This window comes from Caretta caretta, chromosome 10 (genome assembly GCF_965140235.1).
Source record: "Caretta caretta isolate rCarCar2 chromosome 10, rCarCar1.hap1, whole genome shotgun sequence".
NCBI lineage: Eukaryota > Metazoa > Chordata > Testudines > Cheloniidae > Caretta > Caretta caretta.
In genome coordinates, this window is record NC_134215.1 from 48,420,343 (window position 1) to 48,439,089 (window position 18,747).

The following is an 18,747-nucleotide window of genomic DNA, read 5'->3' on the forward strand; positions in this document are numbered from 1 at the left end:
GGGTAAATGCACTAGTTTGTCTTCTCTGCAGATGTGGGTTTCAATACGACATTGACTGCAACTGACATGAGGTTGAAGGTCTCATCCTCGCCCTTAGTGGGCATTTGTTTTAGCATGATACCACCGGAGTTTGTCATCACTTCGGTATGCTCAGGAACATACTGCACACCTTCAGTGCTGTTCAGGAATGGCCCATGGCACTGGAATAGCAGCTCAGAGAGAGGTGCATTGGTAGAGCTGTGGGAGATACAAGACTGGAAGAGCAACCGAATTATTTTAGCACGGTGGTGCATTAGCGATGTTATTTGGGAGGACAGTCACTGAATAACCGGGCTATTGGAGGCCAGACTCCACATGCATTGCTACAGCTGCCGGTACTTCCCCTTGCTCTAACCAGGGCTATCAGTGTCTAACTTACGTGTCCCCAATCCACCTAATGTTTATTAAACAGACGCTCTGCAGAGGGTCCCAGTTGCCTTGTGCGTGTTTAACAACACACCCACCATTTGGTAGATGAGCGGGAAAGACCTTTACCCTCTCCTCTTGGTGAATCAGGGGCTGATCTGCAGCCCTTTCAGGCCAGTGGAAAGATTCCCATTGACTTCAGTGGGCTTTGGATCAGACTCTAAGGTGGTTTGTTTTTTTAACATTATTTAGAGAGGGCAGACACGCCTTCTCCCATGTGACCTCCACATCCTCTTTGGGAATCATGGGGTGAGGCGAGAAATGTATTTAATGGGAGGAAAAAAGTTACATTGAGAAACTTCCTATAGATGCATACGCTCCCTCCAGCCACTATCCAGGCTTACCAGACATACAGTGGACAACTAGCAAACAGTAACTGGAAACCTCTAGCTTTCCTAAGCACAGGGAAGACTACACGTAACAGGGCCACAAATAAAGTAAACTGGCAAAAATGCCATTATTATTAATTATACAATCAACAATAATAATCGTGCTGAGGATCAGGACCAGGGAGGACCAGGACCAGGAGCATGGACCAGGACTCTTATTGTGTTAGGTGCTCTACATATACAGAACCAACAGGTGGTCCCTGCCTCAAGGAGCTGACAGTCTTAGCATATGTTACTTCAACTCGTGTTAGAGACACAGAGAGCGCGAGTGTGTACTTCTACTCCCACTCTCGCAAACACATGTGGCTTGTTGACAGCAGCCACATCTGGAATTTTGTTGGCTCTATCCAGCTGCCTTCTCTGCCTCAGCTCAGGGAGCAGGTGATGGGAAACATTGTGGCTCTGTGTAGCCGTTAGAAGCAGCTGGGCAGATGTATAAATCCCTGTAGGGTTTGGTTTATGCAGACGAATGGGAAAGGATAACAGCAGGGGCCAATTTGGATTGTTCAGTAAATCCAGAACACCTCATCTTCCTAAAGCTGGGGGACTTGGAGAGTCTGAGTATGTGACTGCCTGAATGAACAGACAGCAACGCCAGTGCAAACCATGTGGAAATAATGGCAAGGAATCCAAGAGGGTTATGTAGCTTTAGTTTCATAATCGAGAACTTTGGAGGTTAGCTATGGAATTAAAGATAAGCAACCATGAATGACAATGCCATTGAGGAGTTTAATGGTGATATCCTACACCACCACAGTGAAGCCCTCTGTTATAATAACTGTGGGGAGAGGGACGTGAGGTCCCCGTGCATGAGAATTGGCTGTCCTGCATCGCAAAGCAACTGCTGACAAGTCTGTCTCTGATGTCTTCAAATAGTTGTGCCCATGTGAGGGAGGAAGGCTGGTCTGCAGGGTAAGGCACAAGACTAGGTGCTGGGAGACTGGGGTTGAATTCCTGACTCTATCACAGACTTCCTGTGTGAGTCTGGCCAAGGCGCTCAATACCTCGGTTGCTCAATTTCCTGGCCTGTTAAATAGGCATCAGACTGTTATGGCAGGTGGCCCTGTTATATATAGTCTTCCAAGTTCTTTATTGTTTAGCATGTGAACAAACATTTGGTCTTGTGAAGACATGCTATGTGGTGTTAGTTTGGGGTGAGGCAAGGTTCTGTGTGGTGGCAGCTTCTGGGGAGGGAGCCCTGTGAGCCGCAGGAGAATTTGCTCTCTGAGTCAGTTCCTGTGGTGGTTACCCCCTGGGAACTGGGCACTGGCGTGGGGCTGATTTTCCTGGAAGAAGAGATTGTATGCAGTTTGTGACCACCTCTGTTCCAGGACTGACAGAGTCCCCCCTCCCCCCAATCCATGTGGGCCAAAGACCAAATCTGAGGGAAGATACCCCAAGAGTTTCAGCCAAAAGACCTCCAACTCAGGGACCCAGAGGGCACAGGGAAAAAATAGAACATCACAACTCATGATTGTGTAATTGAGGGATGCTTGTGAGTATGAGTCCAAGCCAAGGCTCCTGTCAGAATACAGCCTGCTGTTCCAGATGATATCATTTCCAGCTCCACACAGAAACCACACAGCCCACAAGGGCACAGCTACTTCCCTGGGCGTAACCCTGCAAAGAAGAAGCCAGATTACCTCACGTCTTGATCAACCTCGCATCCAGGGAAACAGCAGGCTCCTGCTCTGCACAGAAAGCTTCGTCTACTCCTGTGCTGACAGTGCATGATGACATCTCCAGACACGAATATGCCTTTGGCCTGCAGGCAGATATGCGCTAAGTGGCATTCCAGACACCCATCTGTCACGTATGGGTTGGGATGTGGCAGCTGGTGTGCATTGATACAGAAATATAGGAGAGGGTATTGCTCAGGTTCAACTTCTTCCTTGGCTCCATCCACCTGAATTCTCAGCTCCATCATTGTACTCTGCTGGCCCTCCTCCTTTTCCCTTCTGGATAGCCCTCCTGTCCTATCCCCTTATTTCCTTGCTGGACTTGTCCCCTGAACAGACACCTTCTGGTCCTTAAACTCTGAAACTTGTCTCCACGTCATCCCAGCTGTACCACACCAATTTGTGCCTTTAGACTATAAACTATTTGGCGCAGGGACTGTAATTTGTTTGCCACATTTCCCTAAGGTCCTTCCAGGCCTGCAGTGCTGTATACACGGCTAATAACAACATGCAAACCAAGCAGTGCAGGAGCTGAGGACCTTCTGGACCTAGTAAGGATCTGGTAGCTTGCTCAGGGGGCTTCTGCTAGGCTCTGGCCACTCCTATTGCTCTTAGCCCCCTGCTGGGCAAGTAGTCCTCCTTCCAGTTCAGTCTGGCATCGGATGGGACATCCTCTGCCCCTTCCCAGCTGTCCAGGAGGAGAGGTTGCCAACGCTGAAGGTTCTGTCCATGCTGCCATGGGAGTGTGTGAAACTCCAAAGGGAGGTGAAGGATGTGCCACCATTGCGCTTGCTGATGTTCTCACACCTCTGTCATGTTATCCATTACACGACCCGCTGTGTCTGTCCCAGCAAACCCTTTTGGGGGTTAATGGTCTGAATTACCAAGCGCACTGACTCATCTGGCCTGTGGCACTTACTTAGTGAGCCTCTTAAAGGTCAGTGCTGAAGGGCTGGGATGCCTGTTTAAGGCAGGGTGTACAAATGTATCTCAGCCGTTCACTCGGCACCTATGACAGTCACGCCAGCACAGCATCCAGCCCTCAGTGCCTAATGTGGGCCTTGCTTAGAATGCCCTCCCTTTAGCACTGCTCGATCTGGGGAGGTCAGTAGCAAGCAGGGCAGACGAGCTGCAAGCCGGAGGGGTCACCAAGAGAATGGAACTGTTCCTCAGGAGAAAACACGGCTCTTGCTGGAAAAGGCAATGAGGGGTGAAGACCCTGCTGCTGAAGTGAGCTGGGCATTCAGGGAGAAAAAGATGAAATCGGTCCCCTGGGGAAGTGAACAGAGGTGGTGGGCTCTGCGTAGAAGGGCTTTGAAGAGCGAAGATAAAGGCAGGAGGTCCCCGAGGAGAATAGACAGAGAGGCCAGCACTAGAGCCCCAGGGGAGATGCTGATACCCGTAATGAGAGCAGTTAGTGGCATGTCCCAGCTGGACCCAAGCAGCAATAGTTGCTCTGGTCCTTATTAACCAACTGGCAGCCGGGGAGAAAGATGAGCAGAAAAGCCACCGTGCCAAGCATTGCTATTGCCTGTATTTCTGTGCAGCTGCTAGGGCCTAGAGGCCTGAGCTACGTGGGCTGCTGCTTTAGCTTCTTCACTTGAAGAGTTCATCGTCCCAGTGAGGGGGCGAGGAAATAAAAAGCAGCTGATGGCTTGTGCAGGTCGGGTCCCAGGAGCCCTTATGTTCCCAGTGCATCATTGTGTGGAAGGGTACAGACAACGCTCTTCAAGAGCTCAGCAGCCTGGAGCCAGTTGACTCACTCACCACAGATGTCTCGGAGGGGCAGCCCATTCAAAGGGAGAGAGAAACAGAGGCAGCGAGCACAGTCTGGTCATGGCCTATGGGAAGTGCTGTGTTTGGGAGCTCCCAGATAACGGTAATGAGGGAATGTTGCAACCCTGATGATTTCACCCTGCCAGATACTCCCCAGTCTGCTGTACTGGACCCCACCCTGGGGGCTCACAGGCTCTTGCTTGTTGGGGGTGGGCAGAGTTTAGGCCCTGTTTGTGGGCCTCCAGGCAAACCCCCCAGGTGCAGACCCCACGTCTGACCCCATGGTCCAATTGCATGTGCTGGCCAGTTGTCTCCCGCTTCAGGGATGGCGTGACAGTGTAAGCAGGTACCACTCAGACACTGCAAAGGAGTTTCTGAACACACAGACACACATACACACACTTTACTCATAGAAAAAGCACAAGAGGTATACAGATCTGTACAAAACTAACAAATACCTGCATGTAAATCCCTCCTTCCAGTGTCCTCACCACTCTGATTGCCCTGTGGGTTTTGGGCCACCCTTTTAGGGATCCCAAGTCCTTCCTGCATCCCTCTCCTCCTGCTCAGCCTTCAGCTTCGGGTCTTCCTCTCCTTCTCTGAAGATGACTGGTGAGAGAGCTTCCTTTCATAAAGCTGCAGTCTCCTGTGTCAGGTGACCATCCTCAGTCACTTCAAGTCCCTTGTCAGGTGATCCATTGCTTGGTTTCCATCTCACCTGGAAGGATGGGTTTCTCAGGGCAGTAGCTAGTTCATTGTCCAAGGTGCTTGCCTTTCAGCAGGAGGCCCTCCAGGTTAATGACTCTTGATTGCTCTGCATTGTCAACACTTCTTGGAATCCTAGTCCAAGATGGAGGCAAAGAGACAACAGGGAAGGCTCAGGACAGTGGACATCACAACCAAAATGGTGCTTACAAAACAAAATGAAGACATACGCTACAGATATAGATTAAATTGTTGTGATGCAGACAGGCCTGTGAAAGGAGAAGAGATGATGGAGAGTCATGGGGACAGGGCTGGGGCTATTTGTGTGGTCAAAGGAGGGCATATTGTTTCGGGCTTTCTTAGGTGAGAGGTAGGAAGGTAAAACTGAGGTGCTCTAATAAGGATTTGCCTTGGGAATCTGCCCATGTGGCCATTAGAGAGGCCCAGGGAGAAAGCGGAGATGAATGAGGGTGATAAGCATTCAGGTTCCTGACTGCCACTTTGGCTCTGCAGGCAGGTGCTTGGAGAGTCACTCACTGCGCTGGTCCCAGCTGTCCCTTGTCAAGCACCATGGGCAGAGGCAGGAGGCTTCCCTAAGGCTCAGGCTGCAATGGAACCAGATGAGCCTTGTACTGACCAAACCCTGCCCCCATTGCAGTCAATGGCAAGGCTCCCACTGGCGTCAGTGAGACCAGGGCCTGGCCTGTTTCCTCTGACCCTCCTGCCATGTGAGCGGAGGTGCTGAGGGCCTGCTGGCCCCTCCCTGGATCTGCTTGTGTTTGGGGTCGTTTGGCAGGACCCTGTTTAGCTGGTCACCTGGCCCAAGCCTCTCCGTGGCCTGTGCATTACTATGAAGATGGAATGAGGGCCGCGCTTCTGCTGCATAAATAAACAGGGATTTGCCAGCAAACCCGCATGTCCCCGGCCGTCGCCTTATTCCCACGGCCCAGCGGGTGTCTCCCCCTCAGCCTCATGCCCATCTGGGCTGATGTGTCACTGCCCTGACCCCCTAGAGTCTGCTCCATGGCGACATTTACCCTGGAGGGAGAGCGGCAGGAGAGGGGGGTCTCTTACCGGGTTCACTGGTGATAGACAGTACCGTGCCACCTGCTGTCTCTGGCCTCTGCCATGCCCCTGCCTGCTCTGGCTCTGACCTGCCAGCCAGTCTTCTGAGCCTTGTTTCACTGTAACGCTGCAGGGGCCTGGGGCGCTGGAACGGCTGTGAGAAAACCACAACGCAGAGACTCGTCCAGGCCCCCACAGGGAGTGGAGATCAGGGCTGCTGTGTGTCCCCCTGAGCCCCTGCAGTCACTGCTTAGAGAGTAGGGCTGGGAATGTGCCATTTACCAATCCATCTCCTGAATGCCATGGCATCAGGGCATGACGCTGGGCACCTGGCTACCCCCTCCAAGAATGGCCCTCGGCCCTGAGGGAGGGGATATGTACTGAAGGCACAAAGGCCAGTCCATGCCTTAACACCCCTTGTCTGTGCAGAAGTGTGTGTGTGTGTGTGAAACACTGTGCAGCTGTTTGCCCCCCAGAGCAGCAGGATGCTGAGCAATGTTGGAGGGGTCGGCATTGCCTGCTGGCGGTGCTCTCTGGCTGTGGGAAATCCAACACACTGAGATGGTTTCTTCAGAAAAGCATCAATAACATTTACAATGGGACAGCCCTGGCTGATTGGTTAATGCCTCAGTGACTCCTCCGAGGGTCGGAGCAGCCCCTGCACCCAGGAAGGCTGCAGTTACCTTGAGTCCTAAGGCAGTGCCTGGACCCTCTTGGTCTGATGTCCCAGATCCATGTCTTTGGAACAGCTCCTCTTTGTGAGCTGGAAATGGGGTTGTCCCAGGAGATGTCTCCTCCTCTTCTTGGCACAGGCCACTTTCCCTTCCACTAGAGCCAGAACAGTGGGCTGCTCCCAGGGATCAGCACACCTTTGGGTGGACCCCCGCACTATATAGTGAGGGGACTTGCTTGGTCGTGACTCTCCATTGACTAAGGGATATGCTAGTATCTTCTTGGTTAGCCAGCATATGAGGAGATATTTGACTTGTATCACGGATGGAGCTCTCATTGACTTCAATGGGAGCTGGGCAGAATCCTTTATGGGCCCCAGGGAACACAAAGGGTGGGATTAGATTTCTTAGTGCATCTAAACCCTGGTGCATGGGGTTGGGGTGGTACAGGAGTGCATTGTCTTCTGGGCTTCTAAAATTGCTTTTGGACATGTGAGTCTCATTGAAAATGTGTTCTAAAGGGAATCACATGTAAACAGTGATGGCAGCATGAGATTTTCTTGGAGTCCCCAGGTGTTTATAATATCAGGTGGCAGGAGACAGCTAATGCACAATTTGCCTCATATAAGGGGATCTAGAAGGCATGAATCCAGAGAGAAGGCAGAGTGCTGGTGCAGCAATGGGGGAGAGGGGATGGGGCTACTAGGGGAAAGGCAGGACAAAAGAGAGACCAGACAGTGCCAGAAGCTGTTGCAGGTAGCACAACATCTGACAAAGTCCTGTGACAACTAACTGTGATTTAATGGTTGAAAATGTCATTCAAACTTTGAAATATGTGAGTTTTGCCCACTGCCAGGCATAGTGAAGGCAAGTGATCTTAAAAACTTTGGGCTAGATCCTCGGTGTAAATGGGTATCATGCCATTGAATGAAATGGAGCTGCACCGATTTATACCAGATGAGGGTCTGGACTGATTCTCAGGGCTGATGCACAATGCCCTCCCCTGTTAGCATCCCACCCCACAGCTCTACGAATGCACCCTCCTTTCTGACTGCTGGTCCCCTGCATACAGCTCTGCCAATCCATCTCAATTCTATCCACACCATTTCCCCAGGCCAGAGACACTCTGGTAAGACAGAAACTCTTTTGAAATGCAAGCCACGTTTGAAGTGAGGTCTGCCGTGGCCAAAGGCCTGTTGCATGACCCCACAGCGGGCACCAGCCTACACCTCAGGGTGCAGCCAGCTTCGGAAGTAGGCAGAATCCAACCCTACCAGAGTAACATTGATACCAAACTGCCTCTTGGCTCCCAGGTTTGATGAGCACACCTGCCCCAACTGAATACTACACAGAGAAGGTGCATCCGCAGGGGGAACCCTACGCACCGGCTTATTCCTTGGCTGACCGCACTCGTTACCGTGAAAATGATCCCAACCCAGCTCCCAATGCCTATACCCTCCCAGGGATGCTGGGACCTAGACTTCCCATCAAGCCATCTGCCCCCTGCTACAGCATGGCCTCCAAAATGGACATATGGAGCAACGCCAAGGAGCTGGCGAGAGTCCCTGGCCCAGCATCCTTTGTTGTGCCTGAACCGAATGTCTACTTGCACCGGCAACCTGCCTACAGCATGTGGAGAAAGTACAACTTCGTAAGGGACTCTACTCCAGGGCCGGCGGACTACAAGACCAGCCGTGTCACCATCACCAAGCCGAGGGCCCCGGATTTCAGCCTGGGGATCCGTCACTCCGAGTACCTCACCCCCCTGGTTATTGATGTTATGGAGTGAGCCAGGCCACTACTCTGGGCTGTGGTCTTTTCTTTCCCTGAGGCTCCAAGCTGGGCCGTGACTATGTGACACCAGCATATCACTGCATGTTAGTCCTAGTAGGTACAGCGCACTTGAGGCCTGATTCAAAGCCCTGAAAAGTCAATGGAAAGACTGCTGTTTATTTCAGTGGGCTATGGATCTGGCTCTTGGCTTGAGACTTTCTGACTTCTATCAGTGAGGTTCACAGCGTGATATGACTGCACTTGCCCAATGCTACCCCCTGCGACCCCCACGCTACCCCCACGGCTGGTCTTGTAGTCCCCCTCACGTCACTGAATGGGTCGCTCCTTTGTTTTATTTTTAAAATAAATCAATAAAGCCTGTTTATTTTTAGCCTGGTTTTAGGGTGTATCGGGTGAGGAGTTTAGCTGTGATGTTCCAGTATTATCGGGGTTTCCAGCCCCTCCCAGGCGCGGCATTGGTCAAATAAGGACACCCGTTGTTAAAGCCAGATAAATATTGATCGATGTATTTTTAAAGGAGCTGGTTCCCGACAAGCTCTGAGCAGAGAGCTGCTGTGTGACCAAAGGATCCCCTGTGGGCAGGGCACGCACATGCTCTCTGGGTGGTTAGGTGGCACACAGGAGACTGTGTTTTGCACATCATGGGCTCTGTTCTCCCCTGTGTTCCAGCTTTGCTCAGAGGGGCCCTGTCAGGGAGACAGTTACAGCTCCCTGATTCAGCAGCTACGGGGGCCACTTTGACTTATGCCCCTGAGGGACCATATGCCAGTGGAGAATTGGCATATCAGAGCCACTGTCAGCCTGCTCCCAACCTGTCTCCCTCCCTGGCATGTCCCATGCTGGGGTGGAGGGGCAGCTATTGCAGGAGCTGCTCTGCCAGCTCCCCGGCTTTATGCCTGCCGGGCATTTCCCCAGCACAAGGAGAATCCTCTGCTGGCCATTTCTGGCTGGAGACCATCCTCTTGGCTCCCCCAAGCAGTGATGCTGCACAGCACAGAATGCGCCCTGAGTCAGTCATGTCCTGGACCCTACTGCAGGAGCCTCTGGCTGGTTTTCTGATGTCGCTGACACCTGCGGAGAGGCCAGGGACTGAGTGGGCAGGTCACAGGTCCCCTCTGAAGGGGAGTCCCTCCCTGTCAGGTGGAGGCCATCTGGTGGGGAAGGGAGGGGGCACTCTGAGGGAAGCTTGTTCTGCCAGCTCCCAGGCCTGTGGTGTTTATTTTGGGCATAAAGAGGGGCCTCAAATCTGCAGCACTGGGCCAGGCCACCATGGATTCACTAGCCACAAAGAAACCCCTCTTCTGGATCTTTGTTTGCACACAGTCCTTTGAGGCCCTTGCTCAATAATCTATTTTGAGGTGGGGTGGGGAGCGGTAATTAACAAGCCGGGCAGCCAAGTGTATTATTAGGAAAAGGCTATGGCAGGCGACACGTCAGAACCAAACAGCACATCCTGCTCATTGCTTGGCCAAGGTAGGCGCCAGACGGGTGCAGGACATCTTGTTGTGCCTGCAATTCACAGGTAGCGCAGGCTAGGTGGAGCGGGGATTGGTTTTGTAATGGGGACTGGTGGATGGTGCTAAGTTAACATAGGGCATCAATGGATACATTCATGGGGAGGGTGCATCTGAGAGCCTCCTTGAGAGGGACACCAACCCCGCCTCCTGGGTGAGTCAGCTGACACCACTTACCTGGTACAAAGGCCAGCCTATCTGATCTAGTGCCAACATTCTCGTTCCCTACCATGGGCCTGAGCAAGAGCCCATTGAAGTCACTGAAAGACTCCCACTGAGTGCAGTGGGATTTGGGTCAGAGAGCATGTTCTGCTTAGACCTGTGCTCTGCATCTGGGAATTGAAGGCAACACGACCTGATGAGTAGGACAGACGGGGAGGTCAGCTTGTTGAGGAGAGAATGCACTGCAGCCGGGTAGAAGGAAAGCAGGTGGGGATTAAGTGCCAGGGGCTCAGAAAGGGCTGCCATGTCTGAGTTGAGATGTGTACATAAGCAGGTGTGTATACAGTGCATGGATGTACCTATAATGACCCCACCGACTTGGCTTTGAACCTCAGACTGTCAGCACTAAAAACATGACCCTCTACAACTTGAGATAAAGGAGCAACTCCCTCAGCTGACAGTAATAGTGGGCTTGTATTTTCGTATGTGGGCCGGCTGCTAACCAGGGCACAGCAATTGCTGTGTGTTAGCGGGGTTGCACACATGGCGTGCATGTTGAGATCAGGGTCAGCTTTGGAGCTGTATGCCCACTTTGGCTGGCAGTGTGGCAGAGTATGGACCCATGGTCGACCTCTGGCCAAGGAAGCCATGCTAGCAGCACTCTAGGGAAGTGTGCTGGACCAAAGCTCTCGAGGGCAAGGTGCTAACATGGTTTCCCCACCCAGGGCCGAAAACTCATGACAGCAACAGATACAAGGCCTGATCCTGAGGGGGGCTGAGCACCTCCTGCCAAGTGCTGAGCACCCACTGTGGGAGCTGCTGGCACTCAGCACTTGGCAAGATTGGGCCCCAGCTTCTTGGGCCTGACACCCCGTTTGCCATGCACTTTGCCCCAGTCATTTGCACCAGGTGAAAGGGGGGATAAAATGCTACCGAATGAGAATAGCAGCAATTTGAACTGGGGGGAATGTCTGCTCAGGCTGCAGTGAAATGGATTCAGCAGGATGTGTTGGTGCAGACCAGGTAACCTGTTTGCCCGGGAGAGAGACAAAGGGTGGAGGAGGGGCAATGGGCAGGTCTGAGGTTGGGCTGCTGGAAGCGGGTCAGCTTTGTGGTTTGGGACTCAGAGGGGAGGACAAGGGTCTTGGGCTCTGGATTATTTCTCTCTCCCCAAGATGTACTTCACTGCAACATTCCTGATTTCTGTGCTAACAAGATCTGTTCTACGCTGTATTCCCAACAACTGATAAACCTTCAGTTTTACAATGCTGGCTGAGCATCACTTCTGACTGCGAAGTTGAGGTGCATGGCCCATTGGGGGCATGTAAGGCTTCTCCGGGTATTCTATCTAGGTAGACCTGCAGGGAGCCCACAGTGTGAACAGAGGGCTGAATGCTCCGAGGTCGGACCCAGGAAGAGCCGAAGCCGAGCAGGCTTCTTGCCCTGGTGAAAGTGTGTCCTGAGGAGAGACACACTGCACCTTATTCCTGGCTGAACTTCATTCAGAGCAGTTCCAGAGCACCGAGACTGTGACTCCATGGAGGATCAGGCCTCCAGAATTTTACGGACGAGACCTGAGCTGTCCTCCAGGAGATGGCAGCATTGCACTATGTTTTTCCTGAAGCTTTGACTCGCTCCCTCCCTCCCCTCCCTGTGTCAGTGCATCTCGAAAAGGCTGCATTGAGGGGTTTAAGAAGAGCGTGAAGATGCCACCAGCACCCTCTTCTAGTTATCAGTGGGGCTGAGGCTGTGGTGATTGCTCAGAGCCACAGGAAAGGTATCTAACCCCCTTGCATGCTTCAGCAGGGTCAACATTTCCTTTGGCATGTGAATGCTGCCAGCTCACAGTGAGGTTAGAGAAAGCCAGAAACTGCCTCTGCCTCCCATCTAGATGTAAGGCTCAAGACCTATGCATCTTCCTTTCCCTCCTCTCCCCCACTATTTTGTTCTGGATCACCTGCAGTGCTGGGCCTTGTATAGAGCCCCCCACTACCAGGGGACCCTCATCTGGGCTTAAGCATCCTCTATTGCCCCTGCCTCGAGGCACTAATTTAAAAGATTTCAATATCACTGTGCTAGAGAGCGAGAGCCTTGTGATAAATATGGGTGATGAACGGTTCCGGAGGGGTGGAGAGAAGCCAATAGGGACTCCAGAGGACAATGCCACATCTGCCCTGGGGGCAGAGAGTGTGCAACCTGGCTCTCTGACCAAGCAAGGCTGAGCAAGCTGCTGCCGTCCCCTCCCAAGGAGCGGAGCTACCAGGATGAACTGGTGGTGAGCAACTGCAGCTGCTGTGGTTATGGGCTAGTTCATTAAAGCAGAAATGAAGGGCGAGGCTGATCTGGGGTTGCAGTTTTTACATCTCCATTTGGCTGTCAGTGAGTAAATTTTGCATGGTCCAGTAGTTAGGAGCAATGCAGGGGACTCAGGAAATCTGGGTTCTAGTCCCAGTTCAACCACTGGCTTGCATGTGTCCACTCTGTGCCTCAGTTTCCCCTTCACCTCTTGCCTAGTAAGCTCTTTGGAGCAGGGCCTTGACCTCACTATGCGTACAGCCTGTATACTAGCCCTTAGCACAATGAAGATCTCAGTTCAGCCTTCTAGGCGCTATAATGATAAACAAAACACATCTTGGGGGCTGAATTTTATGAACTGATTTGACTCTATTCGAAGTGCCTCTCTATGCGCTAGGTACCTGTGTGGACATAAAACCAGAGCAAAGGGCTAAATATCCCGCAGAAAATGCACTCTGCCTGCCAAGCCAACTTGCAGCATAGCCTGCTTCCTTGCACCCTGAGCCCATATAACTGCTGCAAGCTCCATCATCAACAGCAACCCCCTACAGTGAAGGCCCTTGGCCCACTCCTCAGGGGAAAGCCTGGGGGTATGTCACAGCAGCCTGTTGTTATGCTGCTGTAGTGTCATAGATAGCGGAGACACTCCCTACAGCTATGGGAGGGGTTTTTCTGATGATGAACCCAACTCCACTTCTCTGAGAGGTGGCAGCTGAGTGGACGGAAGAATTTTTTCATCGATATGTGTAGACCAGGCCTGGGAGACTCTATGGGACCAGATGCCCTGAATGTTAACAGAGCTGAGCTCTGGCCAAGAGAGTTCTAGAGATGAGGGCTTCTTACGGAAAATGCCGTACCCTTCCAAGCCAGGGTGCTGTGGTGCAGTGCGCTTGCAGCAACAAGCACCACCCAGGAAGCAGGCAGCCATTGTCCGCCCTGGCTGGCGTTTTCACCCCACATGGGGTGCCTTGCAGAGGCCTAGGCTGAAAGTGACAAAGGCCTGGCACCAAGAGGCCGCAGCTCAGAGGAAAGGTGCATGCTTCCCACCGTGCACAGCCGAAAGAAAGCAGACTGGGCCACTGCTACTGGCTGGATACCCCAGGGTTTGGACAGGCCCCCCAATTGCAACTGTATGCAACCCTGGGCAAGCTCTCCTTCTACTGTGCCCTCCAGTTTCTTCTCCCAGCCCACAGCCTCATGTCAGCCTTGCCCAGTCTGAGAGGCAGCTAGACAGCTTTCTTCCATGTGCCAATTTCATTTATGAGCTGGGTGTGCCATCAGCATATCAATGGCACCCAGTCCAGCCCTCCTCACTAATGCTGCTTAAGGCCTTGATAGACACTGAAATGGAAGGGAGACAAAATAGAGCCCTGTGGTGCCCTGCCTTCGAGTATGTCTGGGGAGTTCCCTCTCAGATCACTCAGAGCTACTCTGGAGTGACTCTCTGCCTCAGCGAGGGAGTACAGTCCAACCCCTACCATCAGTGGTATGAAGGCAACTGAGGGATCTAATAGAATTATCATGGCTGCTTGAGCTTCATCCATCTCCTGCAGGCGATCATTAGTGCAACTAAAGCTGTTCCTTTACCGTGCCTAGGGCTGAAAGCACCTAGCCCCCTGGAGTGTGATAGCAGGTGTGGGGGAAACACACATGACATTGATCCATCCCTGGCATCCAGAAGATGCCAGTTTAATTGTCAAGTAATGGCAGGGCTCGGGGCTGGAAGCCAACTTCCTCTGGTTGGCTGGTTTTGCTGTGAAATGGCCAAGTGGCAGAGTGAGAGGTGAACTAAATAAAGATTGATGGGCTGGGATTGTAAGTTAGTGATGAATGAGAGATCAAGGCAGATGATGATGGACAAGTGACCTTTCCCCATGATGCACTGGGCCTGAGAGCTTCTGCCATGTCACTGTGCTCTGCAAAGGGGTTGTCCTGCGGGGCATGGTGGTGAGTAGATTTCTGTTATAGGCAACAGATGTGGGTGTGATTGCTGCCATCCATCATGGGGGAACAGAGGAGAGAGGGAGGGTGGCATGAGGGAGTAAGGGAGGGGTGGTAGAAGGGAAATATGGTGGGAGTGAAAGAAAGGCGGAAAAGAGATTTGGAGAAGAGGCAAAGAGAGAGTTGGATGGAAAAGAATGAAAGGGAAAGAGAGCAGAGGGAGATGAGACAGAAGTAAAAAGGACTGAAAGGGAAGGAAGAAAAGAGAGGCAGGCAGGGAGAAAAAAGGGATGACTCATCCTTTCATGTCTCTGAGCTCAAACCAAGCTCCATGCAATTTACGGTGCAGGAGCCTTGTGGATAAGGTCTGTGCACGGGCAGTGCTGGCTGGCTGGCTTGGGCATTAAAGATCTCCCAGCACTTTCTGTGGGTTTACCCCAGCACTCTTGGCCAAAGTGTCCTCCTCATTCCTGCGCTGCTGTGCCATGTGCCGGTCAGCTGCTGCCTTCCCAGCCTAGAGGAGGCTGCATTTCAGTGGCATGGTGCATGGAGATGTTTGCAGTGTGCCTCTGGATGCCAAGGAGTCTAGAGTCACGAAACAATAATAACCAGTTACATTTCCCCTCACAAATCCACCCAGAAAAGACCAATCAGTGTCCTCTGCACAGGGTCATCCCATGGACTGCAGGGCAGAAACCCTCCCAGTGATCAGTACCTGACTCCGCAAAGTCCTAGTCAATGTGAATATGAGTGTCAGAACCTGTCCCTTAGTTAATCTCCACCTTCTGAGTTTCACAGGCAAACTCAGGGAAAGAGCAGGGGGATGATGGCAGAGCTGGCCCCACTGCGGAGCACTGGATAGGGGCAGGGGTCAATGTACAGATGGCTTTCCCTTTGCAAGTTTGCTCTCAGCTGCTGAGAACACGAAGTTTCTCTTTAGTTAAATCCACATATGTTTGGCTTGACAAATGTCGCTGACTTTTACATGGAAACCGGATTGCTGGGTCCTGTGCTGCTCACTCTCTTTCCGTGATATGAATGGCATGAAGTCCTGGTCCCTTTAAGCCACTCCTGCTGCTACCCTGACTGCTTGCTACTGGATCCGCAGGGTGTAGAACAGCTGGATGTGCCTTCACTCCATTGGTGTGGTGAAGGCATGAACATTGCACCAGAAATAAACCGCTTCACCTTGCCACTGGTGCCTCTGACTCCTGCTGGATGACGCTGGGACCTCCTCGTCCATGGACGGGCATCCTTCTGCATGCCCTACTGTAACCTGTGCTAGGACTGCTTCCGTTGTGACTGGTGTACTTGGGAGCTTCTCACAGCCAGGGCTCCTGGACCATTGCCTGCAGTGGGCCAGACCTCAGCTGGGGTAAACTGGCGCAGCTCCACTGACTTGCCATGGGAGTGAATGGAGCTACACTGATTTACACCAGTGGGAATCCGGCTGGTGCCTCTCCTGCATGGAGAAGCTGGGTCTTGAGCACCTCACAAAGTCAAGGCTCATGTACCACTCCCTTCGGCGACCCCTGCTGGGAGAGGCCGGGAATGGAGTAGCTATGATTTCTCCCAGGAGACTCTGGGGCTGAAGAAGCTTAGTCATAGAGAAGCTCTGGCACTGTAGCAGAGAGGGATGACAAGAGCTGCTGGTTCAGAGGTCTCGGTCCATCTCTGGGTTCTTATACCCAGCCCCTCATCTGGATGAAAAGTGAAATGCTGAAAAAGACCTAAGGATGGATCTGGACAACTATTTAAATGTGAGTGGGATAAAAAGACCAAGGCAGAAGGCTTCAAGTCACAGAGAAGGGAGGTTATAGATTCTACTGTCTGTGTAGCCGTGATATGACCTGATCAGGAGAGATGTATTCAGTTCTGGATACTTCATTATTTGAAAGATATGGACAGATTGGAAGGGAGTTTGGAAAAGTGTGACAAAGATGATCATGTGGCTGGAGGAATTGACTTATGGGGAAAGATTAAAAGAGCCAGTTACTTAAGCGGGTCAAAACATTTTGTCGATTATTTATTTATTTATTGACCAAATGGAAATTTTTGCCAGGAAATTCCTGTTTTCATTGCCAGGGAGGGTGGTGAGCAAAAAATGTTTATTTTTTGACAATCAAAACCAAGAAGATTTTGCAAACCGCACCACTTTGGTTTTCCAACATCCCCACCCCCCTAAATTTCAATGAAAATGGAAATTCCTTTGCAAAAGTAGCCATTTAGTCAAAATCAGAAACATCCTGCAGAAAACTTGTGACAAAAATGAAAAAGAACCAGGTTTTAAAAATTAAATTTTTTCAGACAATGACGTAGATTTTTTTGACCAGTACTATTTAATAGCTCTAGCTTGGTGAAAGGCTGGCAAGTGGCGTGGGTGGGACAGACAGCGACTCTCTGGCGGATGGTAAGAATGAGGAAGGAGAGAAATTACTGAGCGTGGCGGTCTGGGGGTATCAAACTACAGAAGAGACAGATTAGCCTGGATACTTCAGGAGAAGCTTTTGATGCTGTGATGTATGGCACAGCCTCCTGGGGGATGTGGGGGGAAACCCCAACCATGAAACATTAAAACCAATCTAGACAAAACACTGGAAGAGGTAAAGTAGGGAACAACCCTGCATTGCCCCCAGGGAGGTGGGTCTGGGAGGGTCTCATAGACCTGCTCCGCCCCTGAGTTCTGTGACTGCTTCCAGATCCTGGCAAGACACACCCAGAACATTGCTAGCGCCCAGTGGTGCAGGTAGCAAGCAGGAGTGGGCACAGCAGGCAGCATGCATGGACAGCTCTCATCAATGCCAGTCTTCTCTGATCCTTTGTGGGGCCTCCAGCCATGAGCTGCAGGGCTCGAAGTCCCTTGGTATCAGCCAGGTGTACTGCAACCACCTGAGATTGGAGCAGCCCTAGCCCTACTAGGAGACTCCAGCCATGGCGGGGGTAGTACCCCCTCCAATACGTCAGGCTGCAGTACACCGTCATGACACTGCTGCTGGGGTTGGCTCTGTCAGTCCCTAATGACCAGTTCCCCCTGCGAGCACGTTATCAGATCTTGTCGGCAAGCTGATAGATCAGCACGTGCATCACCACCAGGTCTTTTGTGAAGTGAAGAGTCTCACTCATACAGCCTGGAGTTGCCGTAGCCGGGCTGGGTCTGCGCCGTCCCTCGCCCCAATCTGTCCATCACAAGCCACTGCATTCACAGTGCATCCGATGAAGTGAGCTGTAGCTCACGAAAGCTTATGCTCAAATAAATTGGTTAGTCTCTAAGGTGCCACAAGTCCTCCTTTTCTTTTTGCAAATACAGACTAACACGGCTGTTACTCTGAAACCTGCATTCACAGCAGAACTCCTGCAAAGTGCAGCGACCAGGGCTGGTTTCTGGGCTGTGCGCTCTTGGAGCAAGCACCCAGGGGCTCCATGCTCCTTGGCGAGTAATTATTCTTCTGATTGCTCCCCAACAGAGGCCCATTTAAAATGCATAACTAAATAAATACACACGCACACACAGAAACCGAGCCTCCCTGATTCACTGCCTGTTTTATTTGGTTTTGTAGCTTCTGTGAATTCTTTGCACCTGAGCAATTTTAAAAGCCCATTCCAGCAGGGCTCCAAGTCATGCTTTTCACTCCCATCAGACAGAAGCAGCCTGCTGCTGTTCAGAGCATGTGTGCACACACATACACACCCCCCACACACACACTTGTGCATGCACATGCATACACCCATGCCCTCATGCATACACATAGCCACACACACCTATGTGCACACACACCTACACGTATAGCTCCTTGTACACACACACATGCAGATACTCCCCCCCCCTATACTCATGCATCCAGTTTAGCACATGCATGCACACACAGAATTCTGAGCTGATTTCCAAAGGCACTGAGCACCCATAACGCGTCACTGGCTTGAATGGGATTTGTGGGTGCTCAGGCCCATGGAGACATCAGTTCCCTTTCACTGGCTGCTCCCTGCACCCTCTCATTGTTGTCAGTATCATTATCCCCACTTCCCCTTCCCTCAGTACTTCCCAGAAGAACAGCGGTCCTGGGGCAGGGGCAGAGGAGGAGCGGGCCTGGCCGTATTCCATGCATCCCTGCCCCAGTGCTGTTCACTGTGGGTCTGGGGGAGTCCTCACTCCTGGAGTGCTGCTCCATAAGTGCAGCAGGTGGTGTGTGCCTCAGAAATGACACGCGTTGGTGGGGAGGGGAAGCAGCAACAGCAGCCAGTCTGGAGCTGGTTTGCCAGCAGGTGTCATTTAGATTCTCGAAGCAACCTCTGC

General features: G+C 51.9%; 1 protein-coding gene across 1 annotated transcript in view; it reads left to right on the forward strand.

Annotated features, from left to right (window-relative positions):
- The window catches only part of CIMAP1C (ciliary microtubule associated protein 1C), a 73,216-nt gene extending 64,312 nt beyond the window's left edge, over positions 1–8,904 (forward strand). Inside the window, exon 6 of the mRNA XM_048868165.2 lies at positions 8,064–8,904. Within this exon, the coding sequence (XP_048724122.2) occupies positions 8,064–8,539 (476 nt within the window). The 3' untranslated portion in view covers positions 8,540–8,904. The remainder of the gene's footprint in view (positions 1–8,063) is intronic.
- Positions 8,905–18,747: the final 9,843 nt, after the last annotated feature.